The sequence below is a fragment of the Schistocerca americana genome, chromosome 3 (genome assembly GCF_021461395.2).
Source record: "Schistocerca americana isolate TAMUIC-IGC-003095 chromosome 3, iqSchAmer2.1, whole genome shotgun sequence".
NCBI classification, from domain to species: domain Eukaryota; kingdom Metazoa; phylum Arthropoda; class Insecta; order Orthoptera; family Acrididae; genus Schistocerca; species Schistocerca americana.
Window position 1 is genome coordinate 573237091 of NC_060121.1, and position 17242 is coordinate 573254332.

Below are 17242 nucleotides of genomic sequence, written 5' to 3' on the forward strand. Positions count from 1 at the left end.
GATGGCCTTGGGCAAGTACAGAAAGGGCAACAGCCTCAACGGGTGCGGGGCAAAGTCAGGACATGCGGGGACCAAGCAGCAATCGGTATTGTAATTGTCAACTGTCGAAGCTGCGTTGGTAAAGTACCGGAACTTCAAGCGCTGATAGAAAGCACCGGAGCTGAAATCGTTATAGGTACAGAAAGCTGGCTTAAGCCAGAGATAAATTCTGCCGAAATTTTTACAAAGGTACACACGGTGTTTAGAAAGGATAGATTGCATGCAACCGGTGGTGGAGTGTTCATCGCTGTTAGTAGTAGTTTATCCTGTAGTGAAGTAGAAGTGGATAGTTCCTGTGAATTATTATGGGTGGAGGTTACACTAAACAACCGAACTAGGTTAATAATTGGCTCCTTTTACCGACCTCCCGACCCAGCAGCATTAGTGGCAGAACAACTGAGAGAAAATTTGGAATACATTTCACATAAATTTTCTCAGCATGTTATAGTCTTAGGTGGAGATTACAATTTACCAGATATAGACTGGGACACTCAGATGTTTAGGACGGGTGGTAGGGACAGAGCATCGAGTGACATTATACTGAGTGCACTATCCGAAAATTACCTCGAGCAATTAAACAGAGAACCGACTCGTGGAGATAACATCTTGGACCTACTGATAACAAACAGACCCGAACTTTTCGAATCTGTATGTACAGAACAGGGAATCAGTGATCATAAGGCCGTTGCAGCATCCCTGAATATGGAAGTTAATAGGAATATAAAAAAAGGGAGGAAGGTTTATCTGTTTAGCAAGAGTAATAGAAGGCACATTTCAGACTACCTAACAGATCAAAACGAAAATTTCTGTTCCGACACTGACAATGTTGAGTGTTTGTGGAAAAAGTTCAAGGCAATCGTAAAATGCGTTTTAGACAGGTACGTGCCGAGTAAAACTGTGAGGGACGGGAAAAACCCACCGTGGTACAACAACAAAGTTAGGAAACTACTGCGAAAGCAAAGAGAGCTCCACTCCAAGTTTAAACGCAGCCAAAACCTCTTAGACAAACTGAAGCTAAACGATGTCAAAGTTAGCGTAAGGAGGGCTATGCGTGAAGCGTTCATTGAATTCGAAAGTAAAATTCTATGTACCGAATTGACAGAAAATCCTAGGAAGTTCTGGTCTTACGTTAAATCAGTAAGTGGCTCGAAACAGCATATCCAGACACTACGGGATGATGATGGCATTGAAACAGAGGATGACACGCGTAAAGCTGAAATACTAAACACCTTTTTCCAAAGCTGTTTCACAGAGGAAGACCGCACTGCAGTTCCTTCTCTAAATCCTCGCACAAACGAAAAAATGGCTGACATCGAAATAAGTGTCCAAGGAATAGAAAAGCAACTGGAATCACTCAATAGAGGAAAGTCCACTGGACCTGACGGGATACCAATTCGATTCTACACAGAGTACGCGAAAGAACTTGCCCCCCTTCTAACAGCCGTGTACCGCAAGTCTCTAGAGGAACGGAGGGTTCCAAATGATTGGAAAAGAGCACAGATAGTCCCAGTCTTCAAGAAGGGTCGTCGAGCAGATGCGCAAAACTATAGACCTATATCTCTTACGTCGATCTCTTGTAGAATTTTAGAACATGTTTTTTGCTCGCGTATCATGTCATTTCTGGAAACCCAGAATCTACTATGTAGGAATCAACATGGATTCCGGAAACAGCGATCGTGTGAGACCCAACTCGCCTTATTTGTTCATGAGACCCAGAAAATATTAGATACAGGCTCCCAGGTAGATGCTATTTTTCTTGACTTCCGGAAGGCGTTCGATACAGTTCCGCACTGTCGCCTGATAAACAAAGTAAGAGCCTATGGAATATCAGACCAGCTGTGTGGCTGGATTGAAGAGTTTTTAGCAAACAGAACACAGCATGTTGTTCTCAATGGAGAGACGTCTACAGACGTTACAGTAACCTCTGGCGTCCCACAAGGGAGTGTTATGGGACCATTGCTTTTCACAATATATATAAATGACTTAGTAGATAGTGTCGGAAGTTCCATGCGGCTTTTCGCGGATGATGCTGTAGTATACAGAGAAGTTGCTGCATTAGAAAATTGTAGCGAAATACAGGAAGATCTGCAGCGGATAGGCACTTGGTGCAGGGAGTGGCAACTGACCCTTAACATAGACAAATGTAATGTATTGCGAATACATAGAAAGAAGGATCCTTTATTGTATGATTATATGATAGCGGAACAAACACTGGTAGCAGTTACTTCTGTAAAATATCTGGGAGTATGCGTACGGAACGATTTGAAGTGGAATGATCATATAAAACTAATTGTTGGTAAGGCGGGTACCAGGTTGAGATTCATTGGGAGAGTGCTTAGAAAATGTAGTCCATCAACAAAGGAGGTGGCTTACAAAACACTCGTTCGACCTATACTTGAGTATTGCTCATCAGTGTGGGATCCGTACCAGGTCGGGTTGACGGAGGAGATAGAGAAGATCCAAAGAAGAGCGGCGCGTTTCGTCACTGGGTTATTTGGTAACCGTGATAGCGTTACGGAGATGTTTAATAAACTCAAGTGGCAGACTCTGCAAGAGAGGCGCTCTGCATCGCGGTGTAGCTTGCAGTCCAGGTTTCGAGAGGGTGCGTTTCTGGATGAGGTATCGAATATATTGCTTCCCCCTACTTATACTTCCCGAGGAGATCACGAATGTAAAATTAGAGAGATTAGAGCGGGCACGGAGGCTTTCAGACAGTCGTTCTTCCCGCGAACCATACGCGACTGGAACAGGAAAGGGAGGTAATGACAGTGGCACGTAAAGTGCCCTCCGCCACACACCGTTGGGTGGCTTGCGGAGTATCAATGTAGATGTAGATGTAGATGTAGAACTACAGCGTCCAGTTACCCCCAAACCCCAGTGTTCATCACCACTACCTACTCTGGGGTGGGCTATTGTCGAAAAATGGGCGGCCATTTCTCGACAGACATCCAAAGATATCACTGGAAGCGTCTCCAGCAGAGTTCAAGCCGTCATAAAGGCGCCCTCCATGAGAATGTTCGCAGTCAGGAGTCTGAATACTTTTACCAGACAGGTTGGGATAACTCTGCTGTTATTCTTAAGCCGTCGTTTTTGTCCTTGTTCCGGTGTTTGTATGTCTGTAACTTGCTCTGTATTTGCTGATACAAATATCTATTGTTCAGGAAAAGATTTTGGAGCTTTCCAGTTCTGCTTGCAGTTCATTGGCATCTTGAATGGTATTGACACGGTGGATTTAGGTCTTCAGGGCACCCATTGTTTGTACCGGATAGTGGTGAACTATTATCCTGTCAATATAGGTCTGTATGAGACGCCTTTCGTACCACCAAATGTCCAAATGTGCCCTCTCTCTTACGTTGCACAGAGACGTCTAAAAACAACAAACAACTTCCTTTCTCTGTTTCCATAAAAAATTAATGTGTTCGTATACGGAGTTCAGATGATGAAGGAACTCTCAGTGAACGTCTAAACCATGAGCACAAACTGTGAAAGTATCATAATGAAATCGTGAAAATACTGTTGGCTTTAAAACTTGTCAGTGCTCTTTGTTCAGAATCGTCAGTAAAATGTTTGGCCACCAATGCAAACAAAGGACGCCCCATAACAACACGGTCAGACTTTTCGAAACGCTCGTTGTTAAATAAAAAGTGCATTGAAGAGAGAGTGCGCTCAAATAACGCTGTAATGTCAGCACCAACCTTTTTCCCAATGAAATGTAATGAGTTCATCAGAGGCACATTTGTAGAAAGTGAAGCAACATCAAAAATGCCCAATAAGTCGTTGATTTCCAACTTAGGTGGCTTAAGCCTGTTGATAATATCAGTAGAATTTCCTGTACGACGTTTGCAGTGGGTTTGAGTAAAGGCACCAAGTACTTCGATTGTAAATGGCTGCTCTTCTTTTTGCCACAGTAGGTCATAGAGGGACACCTTCTTAGTGTATTTTTGGTAATATTTACTGTCTAGATGGAGTTGAACTACGTGGCCTGAGTCTATTAATGACCTCTTTTGGTAGAGATGTCGAAAGTTCCACTAATTGGCTCACTTTACAGTTAGTATAATCCTTTTAGAATTGAGATTTTTGAATAAAATTAAAAAAAGCATCGATCTTCGTAACATAGTCCTTTTGTGGCATGAACACGATAGTGTTACCTTTATCTCCTTTGACGAACACTGTATCCATGAACCCTCTAAGCTACCGACAGCTGCTATCTCAAAGGAACAATGTTGCTCGTCTGTGACACGCCTCCCGTCAAGGCAGAGTCGAGGTGAGTACCCTATGATAAATCTGTTGCAAAACTGCGCACGGCCTCTTCACTGGAACAGACGAAGTCCACTACTGATGGTGAAACACATAAGAGCAAAGTTAAGACCCCTTTCCAGGACAGAAACAGTTGTATCATCTGTAGATTTCCCAATTAAGTTGATAATGGATCATCACTCAAGGCGAATATCATTCAGTCTTTGCAGTCTTCCCCGTTGTAGACTTAGATATGGTAACGCTCAAAGGTAACGCTACAGTCGTTAACGCTAAAGTCCTCATGGCATTGGAAGACTAAATTAATAAGATCATTCTACAGCGAAATGGCTTAAATCTTCAGCGCTGAAACAATTAAAACATTAGTAATTGGACTCTTGACCGTATCTACTCATTTAAAGTTGGAACTCGCAGCAGAACCTACGACCAGTCAACTTTATCCAGGACACCATATTTAAATTAAGTGTGCATTCATTCATAAAGATTGACAACCATTAACTGAAACTAGTTCACTCATCCATCGCCACGAAGACAACACGTTCAGATCTTAGGAACAGCACATACTAAAATAAAACATTAACAATATTTTTCGAGTGAAGCTCATGGTGACATAAAATTCTGTTTCGTAGATTTACAGTTTATTCATTCATTATGTTGTGCTGCGACTAAAATACCATTTGAAAGGGTTATTTTTTGTTGCACCACCTGACAACTCTCGCCGTCAGGCGACCCCATCAATGACAAACAAAATATTCGAATACCATCCCACTAACAGTTCGAACGTCAGCCACTAACCTGGAGTTCCAATTTGCGTATTTTTCGTTCATATGGAGTACTTGACATAATTTAGCTCCAGAAATGTTGGGTATGAATATGTGCTTCACTTCGTCATAGTACAGGGTGGAAACCAGCATATACGAGGATAGACAGGACAGAGAAATTTCTGTAAACAACATCTAGTATTTCGCAGAGTACATACTTCAGCTGTAGTTGACCCGATCAGATTGATGAGGATGTGGGAATCTGCAGGAATTTATGAGTGAAAGGGCTGGTCAAAAATTAATAAAATCAACGTGTCCCATGCACGAGTACATATGAGAGCATTGAGGTTGGACTGTGAGGGCTGTAGCCTCTCTTAGGGGGGGGGGGGGGGGGGAATGAGGTGGTCTTAGTTTTGTGTTTGAACATATCTTGAAAATGGTATAGGAAAGAAATCGCATCTGAGCTAGCTGTAAGTGTTCGTCGGAGACAAAGCTTGTGGCTTCAAACTGACGCTCTGCAGCGGCCAGCATTTAACGTTCAGTTTCTCTCTCACGTTTCCTATTGGCTACCCATAACGGATACATAGTGGACAGATTACCAGCAGATATATTTATTGAAGTCTTTTTATGTATTCCCATACTCTGAGATAAAGAGATGGAATAGGATTTTAAGTTTGAAACTTTTCTTAACAAGAATTATTCAACAAGAACATTATTGACGTGCCAACTGCATAGTTACGAAACATTTAGTAAACAACTAGTTTAGAAATATTTTTCATTCTTGTGATGATCTTCATCAGAGTACTTACATTGACGAGGGTATCCGTGTCATTCAAGGAAATGGTGCCATTGCCAAAGTAGAAGTCCCTCAGCTTCTGGGATGCACTTGCCTGCTGCTCCACTGTCGGCAAATGGAGGCAGGGTCCAACTGCATTCTCGAACGCTTCATTAAGACCATTGACAAGCGACGGATCCTCAAGTATTGAAAACCCTGTGAGAATGTTAAACTCATTGACATAGAATATTGGTCTCTCATTCATAAAAGCTGTCTCCACAATGGTTGTGAGGTCTCAGCATTAATGCCAATTACACCAACCTAGTTCGATTACGGAGTCTAGATTCCTGGAGCACTACGTTTTAGGCGCCGGACTAACATTACTTTTCTTCAGGTAGCTATCAAAGTCGTGCAGTATTTCTAAATTGATAACATTAACCGACGTCTACTTTAACTATTGTTTATTTTGCAGTATTAGGGCAAGTGAAAATTTTGGCGATATAAATCTCAGTAAATTAGATTACCACGCCTATTTTCATTCTCTGCTTTCGTATGGCCTCATATACTGGGTAACTCATCATTGAGTAAAAGAGTGTTCATTGCACAAAAGCATGTAATCAGAATAATTGCTGGAGCTCATCCAATATCATCTTGCAGACACTTATTTAAAGAGCTAGGGATCCTCACTATAGCCTACAATATATATATTCACTTATGACATTTGTTATTAACAATCCGAATGAATTCAAAAGTAATAGCAGTGTACATGGCTACAACACTAGGAGAAAGGATGATCTTCACTACTCACGGTTAAATCTAACTTTGGCTCAGAAGGGGGTAAATGAATGACAACTCCTTCTACTCATTAGATGAATTTTTGGATATAGTAAGTTGGTAATTTCCCCATCCCCACCCAAAAAAAAAAATTAAATGTCGTGTAACATTTTGTATAGTTTAACATCTTGTATAGACACCTTTTATTAACCTGACACGTTCCACATCATTACGAAGAGTCGTATTCGTGATCTATGGAACAAGTACTAATCTAATCTAATCTAACCCTGATGTCTTAAAAGATGTCCTACCTGTTCCTTCTCCTTGTCAGTGTTTTCCTTTCCTTCACAATTCTATGCAGAACCTCCACATTCCTTACCTAAACAGTCGCACCTAACTTTTAACATCCATCTGTAGCACCACATCTCAAATGCCTCGATTCTCCTCTGTTCCGGTTTCCCACAGTCCATGTTTCAGTACAATACAGTGCTGTGCTCCAAACGTACTTTCTCAGAAATTTCGTGCTCAAATTAAGGCCTTTGTTTGATACAAGTAGACTTCTTTTGGCCAGTGCTAGTCTGCACCTTGTTCCGTCCTCGTAGCTTATTTTGCTGCCTGGGTACTAGAATTCCTTAACGACCTACTTCGCGACCATCAGTCCTGACGTTAAGATTCTCACTGTTCTCATTTCTCCTACTTCTCATTACTTTCGGCTTTCTTCAATTTCCTCTCAGTCTATATTCTATACTCACTAGACAGTTCATTCCATTCAGCAGATCACGTAATTCTTCTTCACTTCCGCTCAGGATAGTAGTGTCATCAGGAAACATATCATTGACCTAATTTCATCTTCAATTTTAATTCCACTCCTGAACCATTCTTATATTTCCATCATTGTTTCTTCGATATACAGATTGAACAGTAGGGGCAAAAACTACATCCCTGCCTTACAGTCTTTTTAATCCGAGCACATCGTTCTTGGTCATCAACTCTTATTATTCCGTCTTGGCTCCTGTGCGTATTGTATGTTACCACTCTCTCTCTATCTATAGCTTACCCCAATTTATCTCAGAATTTCGAACATCTTCCACCATTTTACACTGTAGAAAGAATTTTTCAGGTCGAAAAATCCTATGAAGGTGTCTTGCTCCCATTACCAACCGCAACGTCAGAGTTGCCTCTCTGGTGCCTTTACGTGTCCTCAAGCCAAATTGTTTGACATCTAACACATCCGCAATTTTCTTTTCCTTTCTTCTGTATATTATTCTTGTCAGCATCAAGGATGCCTGAGCCGTTAAGCTGATTGTGCGATGATTCTCGCACTTGTCAGCTCCTGCAGTTTTCAGAATTGTGTGGATGATATTTTTATGAGAGTCGGATGGTATGTCGCCAGACTCATACATTCTCCACACCAACGTGAATAGCTATTTTGTTGCCACTTCCCCAAAGAGTTTTAGAAATTCTGATGGAATGTTATCTATCCCTTCTGCCTTATTTGATGTTACGCCTTCCAAAGGTCTCTTAAATTATAGTTCTAATACTGGATCCTCTATCTCTTCTAATTCGAGTCTTGTTTCTACTTCTTTCACGTCAGAAATCTTCCCCCTCATAGAGGCCTTCAGTGTACTTTTTCCACCTATCCGTTCTCTCCTCTGCACTTAACAGTGGATTACCGTTACACTCTTAATGTTCCTACCCTTGCTTTTAATTTCACCGAAGGTTATTTTGATTTTCCTATATACTGAGTCAGTCCTTCCGACATTCATTTCTTTTTCGATTTCTCACATTTCCCATGCAGCCATTTCGTCTTGGCTTTCCTGCACTTCATATTTATTTCATTCCTCAGGACCTGTATTTCTTTGTTCATGAATTTCCCTGATCATTCTTGTACTTCCTTCTTTCATCCATCAACTGAAGTGTTTCTTCTGTTACCTGTGACCTCTTCACAGTTACCTTCTTTGTACCTATTTTTTTCTTTCCAACTTCTGTGATTGCCCTTTTTAGAGTTGTCCATTCCTCTCCAACTGTACGGTCTACTGAGCTATTCCTTATTGCTGTACGTACCCTTAAAGAACTTTAAGCGTATCTGTCATTTCTTAGTCTCTCCGAATCCCACTTCTTTTCATATTGATTCTTCCTGACCTCCTGACTTCAATTTTAATTCCACTCCTGAACCATTCTTATATTTCCATCATTGTTTCTTCGATATACAGGTTGAACAGTAGGGGCAAAAACTACATCCCTGTTCAGTTTAGTTTAGCCTATTCTTCATCACTACTACATTCTGAGCAGAGTATACCTGCTACTGTGTACGCCTTACAACCCAGCATCAGATTTCGGAATGTCTGTCTCATCACGATGTAATCTAACTGAAACCTTTCCCTATGACCCGGCCTTTTCCAAGTATACCTCCACCTCTTGAGATTCTTGACCTGAGTATTCGCTATTACTAGAACAAATTTGTAGCAGAACTCAGTTAGTCCATCTTCTCTCTTATTCTTTATCCCTAACCCATCTTCTCCATAACCTTTCCTTCTACTCCTTCCCATACAACCGCATTCCAGTCTTCCGTGACTAATAGATTTTTATCTTCCTTTATCTACTGAATTGGCCGTTCAGTATACTCATATACGTCCTCTATCTCTTCATCTTCAGCTCAACTTCGTTGCGGCGACACGCCGATTTCGGCCACATAGCTGACCAAGGCAGTATAGCATGATGTAAGCTAGCTCACCGCTGCGGAGGACTGGGATCTTTTGTTTCAGCTCGTCCACCTCACGCAGATTTCAAGTCCGCCACTAAGGGTGATCCAACAATAGTTCGAAACACTCGCCTTCTTTCAGCTTTGAAACTGTCTTACTTTGCCTTCATATGAGTTCGAATATATTTTGTCGGCCGCATTACAACCGTATCGAAATAACTGCTTCATTCTACTATATTTATATAATCTTCATTTTATAAGATGCTAACTTTAGTGCTTAATTTATCTCGGTATGTTCATCGCATTCTTGTGGCGAATGCTACTTTCCAAGAAAGACAAAATATTCCTTTGTACCGCATACATCATCTTGAACTACGACTACGTAGAGAAAAGCAAAGAAGTTAGAGCTTAATGTGTGAGTGAACATGGAGTTTTCCCCACTGCCTTTTTGCGAATACAGCGGGACATGGAGAAGGGAATTACGGGGGATGAGTCTATATCTACATCTACTTGGATACACTAAAAATCACATTTAAGTGTATGGCAGAGGTTTCATTGAACCACTTTCATAATTCTCTATTATTCCAATCTTGTTTAGCGTGCGGAAAGAACGGACGTCTATATCTTTCCTTACGAGCTCTGATTTGCCTTATTTTATCATGCTTATCGTTTCTCCCTATGTAGGTCGGATTCAACAAAATAGTTTCGCATTCGTAGGAAAAAATTGGTCATTGGAATTTCGTGAGAAGATTGCTCCGCAACCAAAGACGCCTCTGTTTTAATGATGTCCATCCCAAATCCTGTATCATTTCAATGACACTTTCTCCCCTATTTCGCGATAGTACAAAGCGTGTTTCCCTTCTTCGTACTTTTTCGATGTACTACGTCAATCTTATCTGGTAAGGAAAGAGGAGAGACAAGCGTAGTGTAGACAGTCTCCTTAGTAAATCTGTTATATTTTCTAAATGTCCTGCCAATAAAACGCAGTCTTTGGTTAGCCTTCCGCACAACATTTTCTGTGTGTTCCTTCCAAATTAAGTTATTCGAAATTGTGATTTTTAAGGAATTTAGTGGAACTTACGGCCCTTAGATTTGACTGATTTATCGTGTAACCGAAGTTTAACGGATTCCTTTTAGCAAGCATGTGGATGACCTCACACTTTAGAGTGAAGGAGTAATAGGATTACTGGAAGTATACTCCAGCACACACTGTAATTCAGATGTGAAATATGTGAGGAGAACCCGAATTTGTTTCTGTGTAATGGGATTATATGCTTCTGCCCTTTTAAGTATTTTTACTCTGAAGCTATATGCCACTGAACAATTTGGTGTCTGATAAAATATAAGCAATTTCATTTACAGCTATTCCAAACCCTTGCAAAATACTACGTCTTCATTTTTTGTGTAGGAATACGCTAAGTGTAGCTATGTCGTTTTTCTCAGGCACTCGTACTGAAGTATTACATTTCCCTTTCCTGCTACAGTCGGCACACTTATGGTCTAGATGGAGCGTGTTTGACTAGCACGCGAAAAGACCTTCCACTGCTCAAAATTTTGAATAAAAATTTTCACCACGGGCTGCCGAAGACTTCCGGCGTAAGGAGTCATCCTCTTTCTGTCAAAGGTCTTGCCAAAGAGGACGGAGGAGCAGACAGAGGTTGAGGGCATTCTCTTGCTCTCGGCTTGGAAAATTGCCCCTGGAGGCCGAACAATCGACAACGATCAACCGCATGAGAATGCAGAAGGAAATAATAATCACTGCGTTAAAGACACATTATGGGTATTCATGCGACAAGTAGCATGTTATTGGAAAAGTGTCATGATGATCTCTACATCGTAAGAAGATCCAGGATTACACCCCCATTCGGGTCTCTGGGATGGAACTGCCAAGAGGGGGGTGACAATGAGAGAAATATTGAATAACCAACATAGGTATAACATTCCGCGAGTCGGAGCGTGGAATGTCGGACGTTTGAAAGCAGTAAGAAAGCTACAAAATCTAAAATGGAAATTGCGAAAACTCAGTCTTACTGCAGTAGGTATCAGCGAAGTGAAATTAAATGGAGAGAACACCGTTTTAGACATATCAAGGGTATTATATCAGGAACAGCACAAAATAGTATAACGGGTCTATGACTCGTTTTGAACATGAAATTCCAACAGAGGGTGAGCTACTGCGAACATTTTAGTGATAGGTTGTTCTCATCAGATTCGACAGCGACCCAACGTCAACAAGATAGTTCAGTTATACATGCCGAAGTTACAAGAGTAAGATGAAGGGACAGAGACCGTATATGACATTGGAAGGGCATTTCTGGATGTAAGGGGAAAAGAAAATTTAATAACCATGGGGGAGTGGAAATGGGATTGCAAGGGAATGAGCAGAAAAGAGAGTTATGGGGGATTATGGGCTTGGTAGTAGGAATGAGACAGGAGAGAAATTACCGATAATTTGAGTTCTGTAAAAAATTTCGGATGATGATACTGAATACTCAGTTCAAGAATCACAAGAGGAGGAGACAGAGACACCGCAAATTGCAGCTGAATGACATCAAGGTCAGACAGAGATTTCGAAATCAGACTTGTAAGTCGTACCTAGGAGCAGATATAGGCTCGGATCTGAATTTAGTAATGATGAATGGACTGAAGTGTGGAAGGAAGAGGGATCCTGAGGTACTGAGGAATGATGAGACGTGTTTGACGTTTGTTAAGTGCGTGGATGCTAACGTTAAGAATGGAATGGGAATTCCACTGTTAAACTTTGAGGTGAGACGACAGGTGGAAATGGTACACTGAAATCCTCTGTGTGAGGAAGCACTTTTCTGATGAAGTGAGAGAAGAAATTGGAGCTGCTGTGGAAGACGTAGGGGATCTAATGTTAGTCGAAATTTAAAACGGTTATGGAAGACTTTAGAGCAAGTAAGTCAGAAGGGACAGATAAAGTTCCATTGACATTTTCAAAATCATTGGGATAAGTGGCAACCAAACGGCTATTGGAGTTAGAATATACCAGACTGGCGACGTATCATCAGGTTTTTGGCAAAATATCATCCACACATTTCAGAAGATAGCAAGGGCAGCTAAGTGCAAGAAATGTCTCGCAGTCAGCTCAGCAGCTCACGCATCCAAGCGGTAGAGAAGAATAATACATAGAAGACACGGAAAGAAAACTGAGGATCAGTTAGATGACGATCAGTTTGGTTTTAGGAAAGTCAAAGGCACCAGAGAGGCAATTCCGACTTTCTGTTTTACAATGAAAGCAAGGCTGAAGAAAGATCAAGTCACTCTCATAGGATCTGTCGACACAGAAAATACGTTTGACAGTGTCAGCAGGGGAACGTTGTTCAAAATTCTGAGACGCATATGAGTAACCTGTAGCGGAAGGCGCGTAATATTTGTATGCATAGCAACCAAGAAGAATCTAAATGACTGGGTTACCACGGATGAAGTGCTTGGTTTAATGAGAGTGTACGACTGGGATACAGCCTTTCGCACCAACCGCTCAATTTATACATCTAAGAAGCAGTGACTGAAATAAAAGAAACGTTAAAGAGAGAGTTTAATATTCAAGATTAAAGGATGTTAATAATAAGATTCGCTGATGACATTGCTATCCTAAGTCAAAGTGAAGAAGAGTTACAGGGTATGTTGAATGAAATGAACAATCTATATGAAAAGAGAATAAAGTAGACATAGATCAAAGTGATGAAAATCAGAAGAATTTAGATTAGCGAGAAACGTAACATCAAGGTCAGTGACCATGAAATAGACGAAGTTAAGGATTTCTGCTACCTTGGAAGCAAAATTACCCATGAAAGACGAAGCAACAAGAGTATCAAAAAGCAGACTGGCACATGAAAGGAGGGCTTTCAAGGCCAAGAGAAGTCTAATGGTATTTAACATATGCCTTAATTTAAGGAAGATATTTCTGAGGCTTTAGATTTGGAGCATAGCATGGTATCGTGGTGAATCAAGTCAGTGGGGAAACAGAAAGAGATTCGTAGTATTTGAGATGTGGTGCTACAGAAATCAGGTGGACTGATAAGGTGAGGAATGAGGAGGTTCTCCGCAGAATTTGTGAAGAAATGAATATTGGAAAACACTGACAAGAACAAGGGACAGTAAGACAGGACGAGGTTAAGACATCGGGGAATGATCACCCTTGTAATGGAGGGTGATATTAAGGAGGCAGAGTGTGGAGGAAGACGGAGACTGGAATACATCCAGCACGTAACTGAGAAACTAGGTTGCAAGTGGTACTCTGAAATGAATAGGTTCGCACAGATTAGGAATTCGTGGAAAGCCGAACAGACCAGTCAGAAGACATGACTAAACAAAGCCCTTCTCATTCAAATTTCATATTTATTACCTATGGGTTCCTTTTTTAAATATGTTTATTATAACAGCTCCAAAATGAGAGGACCAAATACATGGCTTTCAATGATTTTCGTAGAATATCACTTGTTGTTCTTAAAATTAAAACTCAAGTTCAACAACGTCGAATTCTTCTACTGATGTATTCCTTTAAATACTATAGTATGTGCTGTTTTCTAGTCAATTCAGTAGAAGCGCTCTTAACAAAGATGTTCAGTAAGCCAATAACAAAGCAAACCGGACGAAATTTATTCGCCTCACGCTTCGCAACAGTTGTCGGGAAAATCGACAATTCAGCATGGCGGCTGAGTGCGTGAATCCAGGCAAACCGGACAGTAGGGTTGTAGAAGGAGTTACCTCTGCTTCGGCACTTGACAAGCCGTCAGATTGACTTGGAATAGAAATTCCTGAAAGTACATTTTTAACGTGATTAACAAAGTTACTAGGGGGGAACCGGGGGGTTTTACCGAACTGGGTGTTAATCTTGCAGTCCTGCTTCACGACGCTTCAGGAGGGCGGAAAACAGGTGGGCTGAAAAACCATTAAGTAGCCTGTGATCCTTCGTATCACATGCTAGGCCAACAAAGTTCCTCCTGCCCTAGTACACAGTCGTTTTTTTCGCATTTGGGACGTTCCATCGATATTAAGAATCGCTCAATTACATAGTAAAAGAAAGATGTGAATACATGTCCAAGAGCCGGTACACTGTTTACACTCTTTTTAAACATAGAAACAGTACAACTGAAGATACTCCACAAGATAGAGTAACTCAATTTCAAAGATCTCCCTACGTTCTATAGAGGTAGGGGGGGGGGGGGGGGTCGTAACATGTTCATTGCGGATGCAGCCCCACAATATCCTTAGGGAAGGGTTGGAACGTCCGTAGGTGTCAGCAATGTCAAAGGCCGTCAATGACGTCTTCCCGTTGCTCATCACACTGTCAACCGTCTTTTTCGACTGCGAAGTGTGTGGGAATCAACGCCCCAAGGAAAAGGATGTTTCATTGACGCTCTTTATGCCACCCCGTGTGGCCTCTATGGGTCGAATCTGAGCGGCACTGTGTAGGAAATGTTTCCTACGCCAATCATAAGAACACAGCGTAATTTCAACGCTGGGTCTCGCGATTCGACCTCTATCGCAGAGATGTCAAAAGAGGGGATGAAATGTGGGTAAGAGAGGCTGTGACGACCTTCTCATTGTTTGACACGTCCACGGTGGTGTTGGAAGAATTTTGGTGAAACCTGGTGTTAATGCGATATTATTAACCCATATTAGAGCTCACATGAAAGTGTGAACTTTGGCCTTTTTCTTATGGTCAGAAGCTTCGCCGAACTCGAGCATGACATCACCATTGTAGAGAAAGGCTGCAGGCCCTTTGGAGCCCAAATGAACACTTAAACATCGGAATGGGAAACCATTAGGGGAGTTCGAAAAAGTGTTCATTTAATTTTGATGCGCAATGTATTTAGAAATTTGAAAATCACTTCACATTTTTTATTTAGGGCCACCGGATGATACCAAATGCTTTGATTGTTGTTTCGCTCCGGTGGGAAGTCATATCGTCCACAGTATCCAACTGATGCTAAAATGGTCTGAACCATATTTTACTTTGCTCAGACAATTCGGATAAATTCGTTTTCGCATTTGCTTTTGATTAGCGTTAAACAAGTGCTACACCCATATTAGACTAAAATAGCTCATATTTAATATTTCTTCAGATATGACAATTGCATTAACTACTTCATACATTAGAGCGTCTTTTTACCGTACGTTCTCGGTGTTTCCATTTAAGCCAACAGTCTCTGGATATCCTTCATGTGTCTCATTTGAACGAGGATTCCGGCCATATTAGCTTTAATCCACTCTTTCCTTTCGCATTTGGGACGTTCCATCGATATTAAGAATCGCTCAATTACATAGTAAAAGGAAGATGTGAATACATGTCCAAGTGCCGGTACACTGTTTACGCTCTTTTTAAACACAGAAACAGTACAACTGAAGATACTCCACAAGATAGAGTAATACCATTTCAAAGATCTCTCTACGTTCTATAAAGGTAGCCTTGAAAAGTTTGTGCCTCATGGCAGCTAGCTTGTAACCTGAGAATCACATCACATCGACACCCCATGACAACCTTCGTATACAGATTATTTCGAATGTAAAAGAACTGCACTTGGCTGCTATTATGCAGTTGATAAGTAACTTCTGTCATGAGAAAGCAATTAACTACAGACACTGTAGCTAAATAACAACTATCAGTTCAGTATACTTATTTATATAAAGCTAAATTTCCGCTTTAGGCAGTAAGCATCGATTTCCCACACACTTTTCTGAATTTCGTAATAAACTGTTTATAAGACCATGAAAACAACTCCTTGACTCGTGATGGACCTTAACAAAGCTATTCATATCATACACTAACGGTCTATTATAGTTTCTACGATATCCTTGCGACTATAAATTCACTGTTGACCTCTGTCGAGCGACAATAATGTACAGAGATATCTTCTAGGAAACGATCTGCGATGGCTGAAAACAAAGTAGGGGCAACCTAGTCCAGACATTGCAGGAGATCGGGCATTCGCAAACAGTGGTCGAGTGGCGTTTTTGTCGATCTGTTGTGTGCATTTGAGATGCATTCAGTTTGGAGTGTTGTTCTTGTGCAACGTTGAAGTGTGGAGTGTCGATATTTTTCAAAAAGTGATCAACATCAGTAGATTAAAATCGAGTTTTATCGTGGCAGAAATTCCACCAGAATGTCTTCGAGCATTACGTGAAAGCTATGGCGACAATCCGTTGCCATACAAGAGGGTTATACTACGGGTTAAGGCGATTCGTGCGAGTCGGAGTGAGATTGTCGTTTTACACCGCACCGGTCCTGTTGCCGATTTCTGGTGCGACATCTGCGTCCAGCTAAGTTGCACAAACGTCCACATTTATTGTGAGACGATCGTACTATCATGTTGCATGTCAGTGCACGTCATACTGCCAAAAAGATCTTATTTCAACGATGGCACTGGGACGTCCTCGAACATCCTCCGTACTCACCGGACTTGACTCCCTGTGACTTTCACCTGATTCTGAAGTTGAAGAAAACCCATCCTAGGTGGTCGACTTACGGATGTGGCATCTACATCCAGCCCTGTAGGGCGCTTTATCGCTGTCATCAACAGAGAATGCCTTGCAAACGGTCAAAAACGGCTTTCCGACATTGAACAAAAGGTACTAGACTTCGCCGGTGATTACGTTGAAAGGATGTAGTGATATTGCTAGTTAATTAAATACTGAGTTTGATCAAAGTTGCCACTGTTTTATTTACAGGCCTTGTGTCGAAGCTTCAATTAGAGAATCTGCGAATAATTTCTTTTAAATCAAGCTTAGTGTAATATTTTTTTCAATAATCTTAGGGAAACACATATTTAGGATCGCCATTATTATCAGTGCCTAGATCTTTCTTTGAAAATAAAGATGTGGATCACCGCATCGCTGCTTGACGAAGCGAAACGTTTTGTACGAATATAATGTGTTCCAAGATTTCCATGTCGTGCATGCACATCACAGGAT

The 17242-nt window shown here is 41.2% G+C and overlaps 1 protein-coding gene across 1 annotated transcript in view; it reads right to left on the reverse strand.

Moving 5' to 3' along the window:
* The window catches only part of LOC124607194 (cholinesterase-like), a 71004-nt gene that overhangs the window by 21337 nt on the left and 32425 nt on the right, over positions 1-17242 (reverse strand). Inside the window, exon 7 of the mRNA XM_047139417.1 lies at positions 5864-6045. Within this exon, the coding sequence (XP_046995373.1) occupies positions 5864-6045 (182 nt within the window). The remainder of the gene's footprint in view (positions 1-5863; positions 6046-17242) is intronic.